This window comes from Branchiostoma belcheri, unplaced genomic scaffold (assembly GCF_001625305.1).
Source record: "Branchiostoma belcheri isolate BF01 breed outbred unplaced genomic scaffold, Haploidv18h27 scaffold11, whole genome shotgun sequence".
Lineage (NCBI taxonomy): Eukaryota > Metazoa > Chordata > Leptocardii > Amphioxiformes > Branchiostomatidae > Branchiostoma > Branchiostoma belcheri.
Window position 1 is genome coordinate 1,318,387 of NW_017802491.1, and position 19,128 is coordinate 1,337,514.

General features: G+C 42.5%; 2 protein-coding genes across 2 annotated transcripts in view; one reads left to right on the plus strand and one right to left on the minus strand.

Moving 5' to 3' along the window:
* Positions 1 to 2,463, minus strand: part of LOC109482545 — an 11,428-nt gene extending 8,965 nt beyond the window's left edge. The window contains exons 1-2 of the mRNA XM_019785291.1: positions 2,389 to 2,463; positions 1,166 to 1,248 (exon numbers count right to left, since the gene is read on the minus strand). Of these exons, the coding sequence (XP_019640850.1) occupies positions 1,166 to 1,187 (22 nt within the window). The 5' untranslated portion in view covers positions 1,188 to 1,248; positions 2,389 to 2,463. The remainder of the gene's footprint in view (positions 1 to 1,165; positions 1,249 to 2,388) is intronic.
* Positions 2,464 to 4,082: 1,619 nt separating this feature from the next.
* Positions 4,083 to 18,894, plus strand: LOC109482663 (ubiquitin carboxyl-terminal hydrolase 31-like). The gene is made up of 13 exons (XM_019785490.1): positions 4,083 to 5,087; positions 8,157 to 8,412; positions 9,479 to 9,558; positions 11,586 to 11,724; positions 12,138 to 12,240; positions 12,493 to 12,604; positions 13,025 to 13,125; positions 13,464 to 13,541; positions 13,772 to 13,901; positions 14,398 to 14,520; positions 15,074 to 15,311; positions 15,459 to 15,713; positions 16,054 to 18,894. The coding sequence occupies exons 1-13, from the start codon at positions 4,257 to 4,259 to the stop codon at positions 16,233 to 16,235; spliced, it is 2,628 nt and encodes an 875-aa protein (XP_019641049.1). The 5' UTR covers positions 4,083 to 4,256; the 3' UTR covers positions 16,236 to 18,894.
* The last annotated feature ends 234 nt before the right edge of the window (positions 18,895 to 19,128 follow it).

Below are 19,128 nucleotides of genomic sequence, written 5' to 3' on the forward strand. Positions count from 1 at the left end.
CCGCCGTGCGTCAGCCAGGTGTTCCGGAGGTCGCCCTCCGAGCCTTGATGAAACACGATCTGGTCCCACGGCTTGACCCTCCCCTTTTCATCAGGCAAAGCCGTGAAGAGGACTGGATCACGCCCCTCTTTTCCCATCTTCACCTGGCCGACGACGTCTAGACGTGACCCTGGGCCCATAAGGAACACCACGCCCGGTTTCACAGTCAACGTGACTCCCGCAGGAATCTTCAAGCTCCCCTCGATGACCACGATGCCCCTAGACCAGGCAGAATCTTTGTCCAGGCCAAGAGAAGCTCCCGACACTTTTCTGACCGGAATGTCTGTGTGACGGAGGTCCACTGCCTCCACGGGAAACGTCTGAGAGCACGACTCCGTCTCGCTGTTCTCGGCCGAGTCCTGTGCGATGTACCTGTTCACTCTGGCCGACACTTCCCAGACTCCGGGCTCGGGGAAGGTCAGGACAGCAGAGCCGATGCCGTAATATAAGGTGAGTTCAGACCCGATGTCTTTTGCGCCTTTGCATCTTGCCACAACTGTTGCCTTCGCCCGGGGAGCATGGCGACTATGTATGCCGGTAACCTCTACTTTGATTGGAAGCGGAGCGTGAATGGGAATGATTGGGGAATACACAACGCTGTCCAGGCGGCACCCCACGGATGTCTTTTCCGACACAACCTTCATAGCCTGGCGCACCTTCTCGGGCAGGTTGTTGCCGGCACTTCTATAGACGACGGTGACGAGGACGAGTCCTATGGCGGCGAAGAGGACGTACCGCATCGCCCTCCGGGAAGGCAACGCTGCACAGACGAGACGGCAGAAATTATTCTCTCACTCGTTAAAGACGCTACACTTTGCCTAATCTGTTTGATTTGTAAATCTTGTAGCACGTACAGCATCATTATATGGGCTGAACAATACAGATACAAATCAAATCAAATAGCTAGGGTATCTTTAAAGTTCAAAATGGACACCTATTCCACCTAGTGCAATCAGTGCGACTGAATCCCAGCATACATAAAACAAATTAGTATTTTAAGACACAGGGCTACAGTGTATACTTCTTGATACATGTTACTCAATTGTTACTGTTAGTTTTACCACGTTAGTTTTGACTGACAGAGGAACAAAACACACATATACTGATTGCTATTAAATGTACTTACGCAAGGTTGTCGACTTAATCATTTTGTTCTCCACGGTACTGAGCAGAAAGCGGACCGGTGGTGGCACGTGGGGTTCTGTGTACCTGTAACAGGTCGGAATGAACACATAAAGGGTCACCAAGGTCGTAAAGTGAAGTAATTATAAATCACTGCCATTGTTCTCTACAGACGCAGTGATAAGGAGTGTTTGAAAAGTACTCTCCGCAGAGGTTTGGGTTTTGGCTTATGGTGTGATTTTAGGCTTTTTTATTGGGCTTTTTTTTGTACTGGTATCGTTGGCGTGAAAAAAATACAACTGTAAAACAAAAGAAAGCCCGATATAAAAGCCTAATAACACGCCAAAAAAAGTCAAAACCCAAACCTCTGCTTGGAGAGTATTTGTAATGGCATTCTGTGCTTGCAGAGGCAGGTTTCAATCGCCTTCCAAATGTACATGATAGATAGTATAGGAATCCTAATATGGGATGTGAATAGTCAAATGGACTAGATAATCTCTTATCACTTGTGGTTTTCTTTGCACTATACGTATTTTTTTGTGACGACAGGGTGTCTAAGCTTTGAAGTTGTACTTTCGACCTGTTGCCCTTGCCAGGATGTCTTTCCCATCTCCGACAATATCTAATCAGCTGCAGCTGGTCTCATCATGTACGAAAAAGGGTAATACAACGCATGTCAACATGCTTCATTGTTTTATGATTTAGAGTGACAAGAATTGTTCAAATGACTGAGAGGGCTATGTACGTGGCGAGCAGGGCATGTAAACTCATGCGCAGAAGGACCCTTGCACCATGATATTATTTCGTCACGCCCCTCGTTTGTTTTTCGCTGTTTGCTTCTGTAGCTATTACCTCAAATCTGTTGCTAAAACTTGATATTGCAAAAAAACTGTATCTGTATTACTATATATTGAGTGCAACGACTCACATACCGTTTTGTAGGAAAGCACACTAGAGTTTGTGGCACGTGGCCAGGCTAGCGAGATCGAGGGGTCACAGGTTCGAATCTTAGCATTTCTGGACAAGAGATGTGGCCGTGACAAAGGCACTTTACGTTACTTTCCTCCTCTCTTCACAGTAAAATGGGTACCTGACTTTGCGTGGGATGGTGGAAGGAGAGGAATGGGCTCCGCCTTCCAATACCGTGGCCTAAACACAGTGGATCAACAACCCCTGCCCCTACGGCTTCAAATAGGCTCACGCTATGTTATAGGACTTTTACCTTACCTCAACTCCCGAGAGTTAGCTCTTGACGCGCCGCTGAGTAGTGTTCGAAGAATGACCGCCGGTCGCCGTGATATGTGGTTGTGTGTTGTGTGTACATATGTTTTGTGGCCTTGTCGGGGATTATTGCGATTAACGACGCATTGCGCAGAATCAAATGTTAATCGCCAACACATCCGCAAAATGCGAACGTGCATTAACCTACAAGCTATAAACATGGATGGAAAGTTCACCAAGGACGCTATAGAAATAACAACTATATCAAACAAAACGGCCAGTTACCTGAAAGTTTTACCTGAAATTAACTTGATAAGAATTGAAATTCGGGTAACGTCACACCTCATAGTCCAACTGGCTCACAAGTTCAAAACATAGCAATGGGGTAGGGTTGGTTCCACTTACTTTGTAAAGAAATGACCAGAAAATTGACTTTTTGTATCCTTCTAATGCTGCATAATGAAGCTTCAACCACGGAATATGTGAAGTGAGGTCATGTGTTTGCCCTCCACACACACGCACCTCAACTTTGTTAGCCCGGGCTGATCATTAATCTTTTGATAACGCTGTCTCTCATTCCACAAAGATGGAAACGGCAGTACATGTATGAAGAACAGACTTGTGCAAGATGATTTCATCGATATTCAACATGTTCCAATCACATATCCCAGGTTACAAGAAGACCTTTTGGAAAAGCTCTATCTAAATCAAAACGTCCCATGTTCTTTTTAGGTAACACGCTATGGAGATATAACGTTACCATTTACAAAACGGAAAACCGTTAAGCTTACGTTGTTCACGTAATTAATAAGCTAAACGACGATTTACCGGATGGCACTGACCTTCGTAACGACGCTTTCTTTATAATGCGTCACAGTTATTTGAAGGATAAGATGTGGGTTGCTGGCCTCCGCGTTGTTGTGAACAATCACCTATCAGTCACATGATGATCTTGGGGATACACGGGGTCAAATGATGGACCATCTTTCTCGGGAGATGTTTAACCTGTACAAGCATCATAGGATCATGTGGCGTAACGGCAAAGCATTCGGCTCAGAACCAAGAGGTCCCGGGTTCGAATCTTGCCATGTCACCAATCTAGTGCCCTTGAGAAAGGAACTTTACACGACTTTCCTCACTTCGCTCAGGTGAAAATGAGTATGCCAGAATGATCATTAGCCAATACCTCTTGATGGGACCAGCTTGAAAGGCCATATTGAAGATTCCCGAATAAACAGTGCCAGAGGCTCAAACAAACAAACAAACAAACAGACAAGCCCTGACAACCGTCTTCTCTTTCTGGGACCGGCATCTGAAATCTAATTCGTGTTTTGATCAACAAATACTTGATCTTCAGAAAAGCGTGTGCATTTTACTTAGTGTGAGATACAGCCGAACCATGGAGGTATTCTTACTCCATGGTCAAACTAAACACTCGAGATGAATTGCCATCTAACGTTATATTGTCTTATTGATGTTTCATTGGCTTCGTGACCGCATACTAGGGACACCGTCAACGTTGATTATGAAGTTTGGCCGTCCGCCACATTGTGTTGTACATATCGCTAGATCAGTCTAGACCACAAAGTCAACCCGTGTTTATAACTGACTTAGGGCAAAGTTCGTGTGTGTTCTGTCCTCACGTACGCAACTCTAACAGGTGTCCAACTTTTCCCGCCAAAATGCTGCTGGGAGATCTCGCGAGACCAGGTAACCTTTGACCTGGACGCTGCAGGAGTCCACCTGCAAAGAAATGGCGGATTTCTACGATTTAAAAAGTTGCAGCTCTTTCACTCTGTTTTCAAAGACGTTTTGCTCGACTGACCCACAATGACGTTATCGGAGAAAGTAAGGCACATAATGTACCAGGAGAAATGAGTGTCGAGACACAAGAGACTTCTGAGGATGGGAAGGAAGCAGCGGAAAATGAAGACCAGACTTCGGCGCCCAGATCGGCGGAGGAAGGCGCGAGTGACTCCGAAGGTGGGTTCACGGAGTCGCCGAGAAATCCAGCCGGTCTCTCGCGAACCCCGACCTTCAGCGAGACAATGTCGGGCACAGAGAGCTCTGCACCCTCCCCTACCGTACTGCTGCGCGTGAAGAAGCGAGTGTCAAAGCGTTCTCGCCCGTCGTTTAGGTCCGTTGGTAAGCTTGTGCAGAAGATGGTTCGACATATGTCACTGTTCTCACAACTACAAAGCAAGGAAACTTCGACGGTGGGAAGCTCAAGTCCGCGCGAATCGGTCGTGTCCACGGAGGACTCGGGCACCCAGAGGAACTCTGTCATCTTCTCGGGAGGCAAGCTGCCCGTCCCCGGCTTGTCCGGGCTTCGAAACCACGGCAACACGTGTTTTATGAACGCTATCCTACAGTGTCTCAGTAACACCGACATGCTAGCCGAGTATTTTGTCTTGAACCAGTATAAGTCGGACCTGAGCAGGATCCGCCGGTGGAGGGACAGTACCAGGTTGAAACCTGTCACCCGCGGGGAGGTCACAGAAGACTTTGCCAAGATCCTCAAGGCACTGTGGTCCTGTCAGTACACCCCGAAGCTCACCAGTGACTTCAAAAACACCGTGGCCAAGTACGCCTCTCAGTACAGCGGCTACAACCAGCACGACGCCTTCGAGTTCCTACTTTGGCTGCTGGACAAAGTTCACGAGGACCTCAACTGTGCATCGAAGAGAGGGTACAAGAAAGCCAAGGTCTGGGATCATCTGCTTTTCTATACACATGAAGATTATATATTTCAATTTTTTAAGGTTTTACAATGATACGTTTCTGGTAAAGCAGTTAAGTTTTGTGGAGCCCTGTAACCTTTGAAGTGTTGAACTTGATACCTGTGTCACTTAAATGTGGGTCGTTCTTAAGACATGGAAGCCGTCCATAAAACAGCAGTAAGAGTTTTAGAAATATGTTCATGTATTTCTTTTTTGGAGTGCAGAACATTTGTGTTTCCTACATTTGTGGAAACTTTATATTCTCTTACTGAATTTCAGCTATTCTCCTAGCCAAGGTCCTTGTTCTCACCTATGAGTCATTGTTTTGGGAATTTTTGACTTGCATTCCAGAGTTAAATCTCAAACACAAAGGGTGACCTTCTGTTGACGGGACTGCTGGAGACATGTTGTTTCCATCTGTAGAATGTTTGAGGTCGCCAGATGAATTTCAGGTCAATGCTGTTCAAAGTGAAACATGTGGTTTTGGCTTCAGTGTGCGTACTTCACAAACATGTGGCATCGCAGGTGATATTAGTTTGACCTTAAGTACACCAAGTCCTGTATCTTTCATTCTGGTTGTCTTTTCACATGTTTTATTCACATGGCATAACATGTTTCCTGCTTTTAAATACATGTACAGATGTCCTCTCCATCTTAAAGAGGAAAGAGTCTTTCAGTCAAATTTTACATCAGGCCTTGTTCTGCCCAGTTTGCTGTGTGCAAATATCAAACAGCCATCAGCAAACACTTGCACAGTTGAACTGGTTACTCTGGCAGTCTGCAGCTTGAGTTCTATCTCTGCAGTTTCTCCCAGTCATATACGTTCACTACAGCTATCAATCTCTCCAGCCCATGATTCACTTAGCATGAATGGGTCCCCAGGAGTGCTACGGAGATTTAACAACCATTCCCCTTTCCACTGATGTCACTTAAGGACCCTGATGGCTATATTGATTTGTTGTAAGACCTGGAAAGCGTGCCAGCTACAGGGCCCCAGAGGCATTATAAACTTGAACTTTCTATCAATCTCGTCATTGTCACTTAGCAACAGCCCCGGGAGGCACGGCAACTGCGGTGAAGTTAATGATAAAAGGTTAGCGTTGGGTTTGTGTAGATTTAGAGGTGGAATCTAAGTATGAATGGCGTCGTGATGACATGTTTATTTTACAGCACGGCTCCCAGTTCAATCTAGACGTCATTGACACATGTTAGAATAAAGTCTGAATATTATCTCTAATATATTTTGTACTCTCTATTACACGTATTACCTTTTCAATGGAACTTAGAAAGCCATTGTGTGTTCGACATGACAGATCTAAATAGGCCCCTCTTCTGTGCCATTTTTAGACTAAATTAGAGTATCTGTGCTGACGTGGCCAGTGCTTTTGTGTTTCCTAATGTATCCTACAGGTATTGACAATCAAGCATTGTTCTACATCAGGGTTAGATACCACAGTCACAAACCTAGTGCCCCAATTTTCACAGCCTAATCCTGGTGTTTTGATCTCTCTCCATTTGAAGATAAGATCTCATCATGAATCATCATGTTTAGTACCTTACCATATTGATTACAGACATCAATAATTTATAGGGTGGCAGGGTTTGTTTGTAGTGCCTATTGTGTCCCATTCCAACCCTGATCCATTCATTAGATGATGACTCAGTCAAGTCTGGGTGCAGGATAGGCTGCCTGTTTGAACTGAGTGGGTGTAAACAGAGATGAGGTCATGGCGTCAGTTTTATTTTTAACCTTTGATTGTTATTAGTCAACAATGACTTGGTATGGACTGAATTCTGCCAAATACCAACTTCATGATATGAATAATGGATAAGAGGGCTCCAACTCTAAGACATGTAGTTAACATCTTTTTGTCTTCAACTGAATATTGATGCATATAAATTATGCACATTTATAAATGTATGTATTTTTATCCTTTCTCTAACATTTCTGGAAATTTAGGTCTACACATGCTATATTACATAGATAGATAGTATAATATATAATATTACTTATTACAAGGTCAGCAGGTTACAACAGAAGAAACATAAATTCTTCACACTCCTACATGAATAATTTACTGATCATTATGAATCTTATCTATATCCAGACATGAAATGCAAACTGAAATGCTGCTCTGAATTTTTATTTTCTGTGAGGATGGCTGGGTATGGACCTCAGGTCCCAGGGGATGTATCAGTTTGGTGATAGACAGGAGACTAGTGGTCTATCTTCTCTAACTAAAGAAGTCATTCCATACTTCATTAGGCTTACTGAAAGGGACAACCTACATTGTAAGTCAACTAGCTTCAATCGTTGGTAGTGGCTTCAGGCTAGAGGCTGGGCAAAAGTTGTTTCTTTTACATTGAACCTGTAGATCCTAGTAACCGCTACCAACCTGCAGGGTGGCGGACAGGGAGTAGCGCCCCTGCCCATTGAGGAGCTGGTTTCCCCGTCCTCTTACTCACGCCATACAAACTTAACAAGAAAGCGACCACCCCTCGCTCACCCCCCCCCCAATGTCACGAGTCTTCAACTTAATGAAGTTTTGACATGTACTTGAAGAAGAAGAAGACCTATCAATGTATAAGGCAGATTCTTTATCAGATTTTTATTGCACAGGCCTGCAGAACTGTACATGTACTTCACATTCTTTTAAAGAGATTCATGTAACATCTTGGAAAAACATTTGGGGTGAATGCCCTTTGGAGTGCTTGTTTTTCTTTTGTATCATGACAATGTACATAATTTATGCGCTTACTGTAGTAGATAAGCATACTTTTATATGAAAAGGTAAAGATATTTCAGTGCATGGATGTGAAACTAGGATAGGGAAAGTTCCTGAAGTTTTCTGAACAAGATACAAATTGTCGCAAATCTACATTTAGTCACAAAATTCGTAATCATTCACGATATACGAAGATTATTTAGAACTGGCTGGAATGATTTTATTGGTGTAGACTGTAATTATTTACTAACGTCAGTTGTAATTTGAATTCAGTTTGTAAAGTTTGTAGAACTGACCCTTTTTCTTACTCCCTTTTCTCTCTCTACAGCTTGGGCACAAGAAGTCATCAGACGAGCACCTGGCGGCAGAAGCGCAGGCCAACCACCAGAGGTGTAACAGCAGCTTCATGTACGACCTGTTCCAGGCGCAGTACCGTTCCTCCCTCACCTGCCCCTCCTGTCATCGCCAGAGTAACACCTTCGACCCTTACATCTGTATCTCCCTCCCCCTGCCCCAGCGACAGACCAGGGCTATCTACCCTGCTGTGGTTTACCACAGGAGAAAACCCAGGAACACCAGAATAGGTTTGTTTCCTCAGCTTTGCACTGTTTCCTGTTGGTCCTGTCCAAACTATTTGGTCAGGGACAGATACGGCATGTTTTGTACACAAATTACCCAACAGAGGATATGTAAAGGGAAGTGGAGTAAATCTGATATGTACTCTTTAGTCCTGTTTGTCAAAAGGGTTGTGTGTGTGCCTGGATCATTTAGGAACGTGTCTTATTTCAGTTTCACTTTTTACGAGGTATTGTGTGCCTCTCTGTGAATAACGCAGAGCCTTTTTTATTGTGCAGTACCATACAAATCATAAGTCATAAAGGTAAAGCAGTCAGTCCTTGACAGAGGTGAACATGATGCTTTTACAAAAATAGAAGCCTTTCTATGACTATGATATTGTATTTCTTGGCCTTTACTGTAAACTTTTGCAGGGACTTTACTTCGCAGTAGGAGGGAAAATGAAGCATTGCAGTGTTTTAAATTCACGGTTAAAGGAATAGTGAAATACTAGTACTAGTAATACAATGCAAAGTCATGGTGTCATGATTTTGCAGCGTAGAGGTCACAGCAAAAATAAAAGAACTGCAAACATTTCAAAATTTCCAGTACATAACAACATTGTAACAAAATTAAAATATACCATCAGTATATCAAAATACACTCACCTGTCCTATACTACGTTGTTGCATTCAATATAACCACGTCTTGTGCACACTTCGGTCTCATCATCAAGTGCAGTAACTGTAGACAGTAGTTCACATGATGTGAAGATCAAGGTCTCTCTGACACCTAATATGTATAGCTATAACATGTATACTCATCCTTGAGTTATTATGGGGAATTCTCACAGTGCATTCACACAAATATCTTATACTGTCATTGTTGATGTTTGCTATTTCTGAGACCTCTTGATGTCAAGTAAACATTATCTGATATGCCCAGACGGTGCCTACTGAATAACAGTTTGTTGGCACATGCTCCGTTGAGACTATATTGAGCCAACAGTCCTTGTGAACAAGCTGGATATCAGTTGTCTGTGGCACAAATGTGTGGACACTTGTTTGTGTAACTTTTGTGGTTGTTGCTGTACAGGAGTCAGCCTTCATCAGGACAGCTCTGTGGGTGACTTGAGAAAACTCATCGCAGACAAGGCCGACATTCCCTTAAACCAGGTATAACCAGCATATACTTGTTTACAATCACATATTTACTACCCGGTATGCCAGTAGGTTGTCAACCGTCTATGCAATCTTATCTCACAATCTGCAAAGTAAATTAACAAGAGTCTATAGGTTCTGTACCATAGCTTGTTTAGCTTGGTCATCATAAATAAATGTTTGGAACTGACAGCAGTCCTTTGTGCTGTATTTACTGACAGGAGTCATAAACAAGGGTTGACTATTTCAATCCCCAGTTTAATCAGACCTACAGGAACACTTGTTGTCTTTAACATTTGCATACAATACTGCCAGAGCCAACTACATAGCATACATGTACAATGTCTGTTAGAATGCCACATTGTGCAAATGATTTGAACTTCTGCCAGATGGGCATATTGGTACATGTATCTTGATATCCTTTTTTGTAATGTACACTTTCAAGGCTTCAACTTTGTGTAGGGGAATCTAATATTTCATTTGTGATGTCACACTAACCATCCCTCAAAACCCTCTGAGAACGTATCTGTATCAATGGCCAATACACATCAGCCACATAGTGCCCAGCAACATTAGGGAGCGGGCGGAAACTACAAGGGGATGGCACCCGGTACCCAGGCTAACCCAGGCTAGATACACATGATAGATAGTACTAGATACTATATGCTATGTGATCAACAGAAACATGCACTGGCAGAGACCTAAGCTTCACATGACTTCCCTGTTTAGTTTGCATATCAGTCAACATTTCTATATGAAAGAAAGATTTACGTACCACAGAAAAGGAAATCTCCAGGCCTGACTGAGCGCACCACTGTAAATACTTGTTGTGTAATGTAGAACATGTGGAAGACATATGCGTCCGTGACCTTCTTCCCTCTGGGGCCAGAAAGGTGTACAGTTGTGGAGATAGTCCAGGTATTATTCAGCCAGAGATAATCTGATATATGACCGGTTTCAACTTTTTCATGTCTTTTAGAGAATGAGTGGTATCATCTCTCTAGTTTTAATACTACATGTATCATATCTTTGCCTCCTATTGCAATTGGTTGTTTGTGTCGTAGCAGGGCAGGGCATTTTGCAGAGTTAAGCCAGTCAGCATTTAGGGTTTCAGTTTGCACTGACTAGCTGGTCACTGGAAATCTCAGGTTTCTGCGCTTTTAATGTTTAGTCAGCAAAACTGCTGTTTTGTACAGGCTTGAGTGCACTGTACAGAGTGTTGAAATGACTCATTTATAGTTTTATATAATTCTCTTTTAGCACCCTTTGATAGGAAAGGCTCTTGTGCGTTGCCATTATTTTCAAATTAGTCCAAATTTACAAATTCTGTCAGAGGGATGGGAAAACTTGTTTTTCTTGTTCATTGAACTTTTCATAATCATTTATGTGCTTTCTGAGTTCTAGCAAACTAAGCAAACTTTGTTGCTATTTGGCTGTGACTCAAAATAGGAATAGAGCCAGGGGTTGACATTTAAAATGTTTGGCATGGAAGGAGCAGTTAATGAAGTGCTGCCTATCTGTGTCTGACAGTTGGTAGAGGGTAGATTGTGCTGATTCGGCCATTCAAGCCATGCTGGTCCTTGAGATAAAAAGGTCTATTTGCATAAAACTATTTGTACTTAGCTAGATATGGTAACTTATTACTTCCGGGTTCAGAAGTACAGAAGTTGAGTGTGGCTGAGCTGTGGGTTTGGGTGTCCAGTGACGGGCAGCCTGACTGGATTCTCTCTGGAGGTCAAAAAGTCAGACACTGGAAATGGGGTGGTAGATTTTGCTGATTTAGAAATTTGTGAATGCTTAGCTAGATACAGTTTTTAAGTTTATTACTTCCAGGTACAGAATTAGTTTGTGTGACGGAGCTGTGGGTTTGTTTGTGTGTCTGCTGACTGGCAGCATGACTCAAGGTTAAAAGCTCAGACACAAGTAATTGGATAAACTTGAAGGTCACAAAAACCCAAAGTAATTCCCGGAAGTGTGAAAGCTATGATTTCTTATTTTTATCATGTGTTTTCCTTACTTGACTCTTGTTATTGAATCCACAGCTTGTGCTGACAGAGATCTACTTTGATGGTTTCCAACGCTCCTTCTCTGACGACCAGCCGCTGAGCGTGGTGCATGATGGGGACTGCATCTACGCCTTCGAGGCGCCGCTGGAGGTCACTGACCTCTCCTGCACCAATGGTAGGGAAAGGTTGACTTTTGCTTGTAACCTCCATTAATATTTATCTAGAAGGTTACAACTCTTACTGTGTACAAATAGGCAAATATATCAAAGAATGTTAAGACCTTAGAACAAGTAGTATAAGTTGATTCATCTATAGTCGTGTACTTAGGTTAATTCTGTTGTACCCACGTATGTCTAGTTATACCTATAGACCTTATAGCGAAAGTCGCTGTACTTTTGTTGTGTCAATATTATTCTTTATCCACCAGGTTACATATACATATATCTGCCACATTGAAAAAAAAAAGTGTGTTTGAGACATCTCTCATCAACCCAGTCATCAATTGTTTAATTTTTTTGTTTATCTGGTGATTGGAAGGCTTCTTTTTTTACTGCTTTTGTAGTTAAAATGGATTCTCTGCGGTTTCAGACGACACCCCAGTCCCAGCTACGTCTAACTCCCAGGATCCCGAGCAGGAGAAATTATTACTGCTTGTTGTCAACAAGACTGGTGCTGGCAAGCAAGGGAAGAGGTAACAATAATGTGTTTGATTTTTTACTATAAATTGGAGATGAATCTATATTATCTATGTACAATGAATTGTTGAGGAACATGGAATGTTTTTCAGCACATACTATAGTGGAGTGCCTGTATGTGAACAACAATTTTGAAGTGGAGCATATAGAATACAAAACTAAGACTCACATGTAAGAGGAAAGTTGTCCTACTGGGATGTTTTTGCTAGTCAAAATATAAGTGTGCTGATGTTATCTCTGTTGACCAGGTTTGGCCCGCCCTTTGCCCTTCACGTCCCACGGAACCTGACCTTCAGCGACCTTCAGAAGGTGTTGTTACACAGCATGGCAGACATGACGAGGGAGGGCATCAGGCCACAGGTAATTACAACTCACAACTGGACCAAACGTTCGATACATCAATATGCACTATAACTATAACTAGACAGCTTCAACCTTCCAAATGGGGAAGTGCACTTCTGTTACTGGTTACTGTACATGCAATGATTCTATTCATTAGAATGCTCTGCAACCAACTCAAAATCATGTGGAAATTGTTTCTTAGCACTTTTTAGTATGATCCATACTTCCACAATATTCTGAGAGGTGCAGGTAAAACTTGTCAAGTGCAGGTAATTTTCAATGTAACCTGCACCAGTGAAAGTATGCAGAAAAAGTATGTTAAGCCCTGCTAGTGCATCCCCAGGTATAGTGTTATTTATATGTTAGCTATATGTTATATGTTAGTACTCTATTTCAGTCATCTTAAAACAAAATTTTGTCCACCCTTCTGTTTGACAGGGCAGCGTGCGATTCCAGATGCGGGTGGTAGGTGGCCTTGCTGGCAAGTGCTACCTGACAGAGGACGACAACATGTGTCTCTACATGCCGACTGTGGACAAGTGAGTGGACACAATGTATTGTTCATGTATCTGGCATATCATCCTGTATGCTGTGCAATAGAATAAGCATGGAGTATGTTGTCAAATACATTGACATGAGTATAGTAGTTTTTTATTAGTTAAGTAGTAGTGGGAAAGGCCCTTGAATCTTCGTCAGTGAAGTCAAGCCAAGAGTAGTTTTATGCTAGCTTGACAGCTGCATGTATGTACTACATGACAAGTTAAAAATACCAGTAGGGCAAAAGATCTGGAACATGTACAACAAAACGAGAAGTCCATTTTCTCAGTGCTGACAATGTTGCAGACTGGATAAAGCAATTTCTGTCCTTATATTTCAGGGCCCTGTCTGGCTGTGGTTCTGGGGGAATGGAACATGTAAAGTTGGTGCTGGAGTGGGAACAGGAGACAAAGGCATGGTGAGTGTTCAGGGTGGTATGACCTGCCATTTTTACACACACTCTCCCTTAATATGTTTCGTCTAAGAATAAAGTTATCTATTACTGTGTTCAGTGAGGGCTGGAGGCCTAAGCATATGATTAGTTCTGCTGCAGTACTATAGAATGCTACTAGGGGGCCAATAGTTTAACTTGTCCACCCCATCCCCTTATAGAATAACATTGATAACTGCATGCTGTTGCCTCCCCAGCCTGTTTGGTAACACGTGTGAGGAGAAGGTAGAGGAGCTGGACAGTGTCAGGCAGCAGAGAACAATGCAGCAGCAACCTCTCAACGTTACCCTGTCTGACTGCTTCAGACTACACACCAAGGAGGAGAAGGTATGACTTAGATAAATAACATAACCTTGTAGAAGCACTGCCATTTGTTCCAATCCATGATCCTTAGACTCACACCTAGAGTCACATATCCAAGAAGTCATTTCTTAAAGTGATGGGAACAAATTAACCTTGGTTATTGCAGAAGACATTCTCAATACCGAAATAAACTTAGACTTTGAGAGAAACACGTGAGGTACTCAATGGGGGGATTTGTAATTTTCGACATTAACTAACTCTCTATTCCATTTACATGTCTACTTGTGTGACTATCTACTGAGTACACATCAGTCCCTTTCAGACAAATTATGATTTTCATGTAGCATTTTGTACTGACACACTGGCCTTGTGTCTGGGCTTGTCTGATTATCTAAGATGTTATTCCCTTTGAGATAACTTATGACCTTGCTGTCATTTTATTCTGACACAACCTGCCACACTTGTTCCTTTGTGATTTTGGGGTCTCCATCAGTGAAGTTACCTGTTTTCCTTCCCCTAGCTTGGCCCTGAGGACGGCTGGCACTGCCCCTTCTGTAAGAAGGTTCAACACGGCACCACCAAGAAACTCAGTCTGTGGTCCCTGCCAGACATCCTCATCATTCAGCTCAAGAGGTTCAAGCAGGTAAAGCAGGCCTCTACCTGATTAGATATCCTTTCAGTATCCTCAGTTCTTCATATTTTACCAGTCTTCCTACTTACCTGTCTCTTGCATGTGATGCATGTTATTTCAGATTTGTCAACTTTTACCAAGTACAGTTTGTGTAACAGAGTGAGAAGCATATACCTGTACAGATGTTGTATTGCCAAGACGATAACTTGTTTCTGCTTTCTTTTATTTTCTGTGTTCAATGCTTATGCTAGAGATATTGGAAATTCAATGCATATATCAAATCAGTTGATACAAAATTAACCTTCACCACATATGTGCACTTTTGGGCTGGTTAATTGATGCCTAAAAAAATAACATTATCCCATCCTCATGAACAGTTACTGTAACCTTCACCAACGTAGTTACTGTACTAGTACAGTGCCTGGCCAATTGGATACTCCCTTGTTGGTTGTGTACTGAAATTTCAGTTACCATTGCTGATTAAGTTTTTCTCGAAGGACCATGACGCAGCAGAGTGGTGTTCACATTCTGTCTTCATCTGTTCCTCCTATTCCCCTGCCTCCAGGTGGGGATGCGGAGAATGAAGCTGTACACGTCGGTAGACTTCCCCGTCTCCAACCTGGACATGAAGCCCCACGTGGCCCGCCGTAACCCCGGCAACAGTGGCGGGCTCGGCCTCTTAACCAGCTGGTCTCCATGGAGACGCCATCAGCACAGGACCGCGGCTCGCCACCCGGACTACTTCTACGACTTGTACGCCGTGTGCAATCACCATGGCAACATGACGGGCGGACATTACACAGGTCTGCTTACCATCTGTTGTTGTTATGTCTACCCGTTCCAAACAAATACGGTCAATGACCTGGACCAGACAATTGTCACCATAGTAACTGATGCTGTAGCAGACACCATGGGGTGTGGGCTAACATAGTCAACCAACTCTTTTGCAGCTTTTTCCAAGAACCCTGTGGACGGGCGCTGGTACAAGTTTGACGACACCAAAGTGTTGGGTGTGAGTGATGAGGACGTTCAGACGAGCGATGCGTACATCCTGTTCTACCAGAGCCGCAGCAGCCGCATGGGCTCGCTGTCCAGCACGTCCGGCAGCTCCACCTGCTCCTCGTTGTCCGACCACTGGGTCAACCGCATCCCCAACCTCCTGCCCAGGAGTGACGGCAGCTCGCACGATGATACAAGCGACACGGGTGAGTGTCTGCATTTGTATAGCTGGTCTAACTACCCTTCACTGTGTGACACATCACTGGCACTAGCTTCACAGGTGCACAGCATGGCAGCAGCTGGTTATATTACACTGAATGACCTTTGACACCTAACCTTTGCACATCTAACTGTAAGCGTTTCAAGATAGGATTCCCTAACTGTACTTTGTGACAAGGAGTACTAGGAAAAAAGTTGTTGTATAATGTTATGTTTGCTTGCATCCTGTAACAGAATCATATCATACAACTCTAGCTTCTCTGGGTTATGAAAGACTCAAGGCAAATATGCCTAACCCTTCCTTGTCATTTCTTCCTGTTCCCCCAGAGGACCACGGTGGGTTCAGTGGGGACAGCCGTCCGTTTGTGCGCAGTGTGCACGGCATGAGCGCGAGCGTCCGCTACCCGTCCAGCCGCAGCCAGGAGCTCCTGTCGGACGGGTGGGACAGCGGGAACTACAGCGACAGCGAGGCGGACAAGGCCAGCAACATGACCGAGTCCCGCGTCTGAACATGACTGACGACGGGGGAGATCAACAGTGGGGCTCCATAAACCCAGCCTGGAATCCATCCTGTTCTAGGTCCAGTTCACTCCAACGATCACTTCTGCATGGAATAGTGTTAGAATATGACAGAGAAGGGACATGTTTGTTCACTACCAATAACCTGGGCTCAACAGACATTATTAAAAAACTAGGACGGGATCAGCTGTTTCAAGAACAAATTGTTGGTCCCATCGGTTGAGTATGTTATTTCTACGTTGAACTTACGACCGTCTGTTACAACAGTCTTGGCATTTGGTTCTTACATCCTGCATCATTTTTGGAATCAAGTATTTCTCAAGAGCAGCGTAATGGGGGTGGAAATTTGAGTGTCTGTTCAAACCTTGTTACCATGCTTGTGTTTATCAGAAAGAATCAGAACTCTCACCCCAAATTGTAGGCAGATATTCAATAGCCAATCATTTCTCTGTTAACAGGTGGCATAGTATTTTCTGCAGGGATTTGATCAAAGGAGTGACCAGAGTTAGAATAGAGTGGATTTCAGACTACAATAAGCCCATTGTAGCCCTTACATTGTACTAGAATATTGTACTTACAAAGTCTGGTACCAAGATAGATTGAGAACATTTTTCCAAGATAGATGTCTACTATAGGGCCTGCTAATTTCAGGACTTTTTCCAAACTGTACCTCAAAATGAAACAGACAATGAAGGGACCAAAATATGTCACATATCTTCATTAACACTAGGAAAGCACAACACACTCATTACTATTTGCAGTGAATTTTGGGACCAGTTTTGATAGAAAAATCCTTTATCCAAGTACAGGGGCTTCACACTTTGCATGCATTGAAAGAACAGTTGTGTCAAACTTTTTATTATTTTAGGTTTCAAATTGAAAGTATGCACTGCCAAGGAAAATTTGATGTTGTCTTGTTTAAAACAGTTGTGGAAATTAACCTAAAAATTTGGTTGAATTTTTTTCATTTAGAATGTGACATTACTTGACAGGCAAACCCTCTTTAAAATTGTGGAGTTTGTTACTAAAGCTTATGGTTGAAGATATTGAAGGATCAGAAATGAGATTTTGTTCCTTAAATTTATGAATGACAAAGTCAACCTCAAAGCACATGAATGTGCTGAGGCGTTTGTTAATCTAAAGAAATCGTGCTGTGCACTTGAAGAAAAATTGTGCTGGGCACTTTTATTATAAATATAAGAGAATAATGGCATGAATGTTTTTGTTGTAAGTGAGGACATTGAAATTACATTTTTGATGTTAATGTGTGCTTCTAAGGTAGTTTGTATGTGGAAATTGGCAAATACAAATGTATGCTATCATGGCTTTAACCATCACCCGATCTAGTTGAATTTTTTTCGTCATGTGCTTTAATGTCACCAGTTTCAGTTTTACTTGTTTTACATTTTGCGCACTTGCTATTTTATTATGGGACGTTTGTCAAAGAAGTTGTATGTTACTGCATCTGACTTGGCTGTTACTTGAATAGGTTGATGCACACTGACTACTGTTGAATCCTGGATTGAGGTATGAGTACTTATATATGATATGAGAACTGGAAGAACGTAGGAAATGTTGCTAAGATGTGTATAGAACATTGCATATAAATTAAGCAGATGAGCTAATGTTGATTTGCTTTTTATCCAGCCTGTAAAATCAAGTGCCATTGTAATCAGATTCCAGTTTGCTTTGAGCTTACCCAATGATAATCAGTGTACCAGAGAGGTGGGAAAAGGAAATCTGATGGGATCTATCTACTAGATGTGCCAAAATGCAGTCAAACTGCGTTTTGTAACGTAAATGGAACCTTGGTATCTCTCTCTTTTTCTCTACATATCTTAAATTTATGGTGATGACAGAGTTCTTGATCTATTCTATTTTTCTATGCTATGCAGAGCAGAATGTTCTACTTAGCGACAACTTTTGTCCTTTAACTAAATGTGTAAGCAAGTGTTGACATATACATGTTTGCAGAAATGTCTTGTAATAGTGTATGATTTGATCCTAGGTTAACATGGAACTGACTTGAATGTGTGAAAGTCTGGACACTCCAGGATGAAATGCTTGTGGACTTTTGTCTCAAGAATGAATGTAAAGACATTCTTATAGTGGCAGCATGACAACTTCACACATGTTTGAGGTTCTTTAAAAGAACTTGAATTATTTTCAGAATTGTTTTAAAAGTAAGACATAACCACCATTCAAGGTAAATCCACATAGATGTGAAGATTGCTATGTTAAATGCATGATACGTGATATTGTGCTGTATTCATGAAATTTGTTGGTTTGCTTTTATCACAATCACCTACATATCATGAGCTTCAAGCAGCCTCCGTACAGCCATGCAGAAGCTGTATGTGCTGTCATTGCTTTTCATGCTTGACAATTGTATGCTGCATATTTTACTGACATTCTTTTCTGCACGGACTGTATCATTGTTATCGATTTTAGGATTTTGATTATGTATTTTACAGGAAAAAATGTTGGTCTCCTTTCACAGTTTAGATGTTGCTATTAACTTAGAGGACTGTTGGTCGAAAGTTGAGAAACTCTTGGTTTCTCAGATGACGAGTCACCGTCAGTTATCCCTGCGTTTTGTTGCAATAGGAATCGTGCAGCTGGTTTTGCAAAGTAAAAGCATTTTGATCTGTAACACGTGTTGCGTTGTGTTTATGTGTGAAATAACCTACGAGTTATGTATTCTGTGCGGGCGCCAGGATGCAATTGGACCAAGCATGATGTCAAAGTCACAGGGTGATCTTGTCCACACAAAAAAGAAACTTCATGAAAACTCATTGTGCTTTGGAGAGAGCTTGTCCAGTTACATCACTTACCGTAACTTATAATGTTAAACTCGGTAACGTTATGTTTCCCAACCACGAT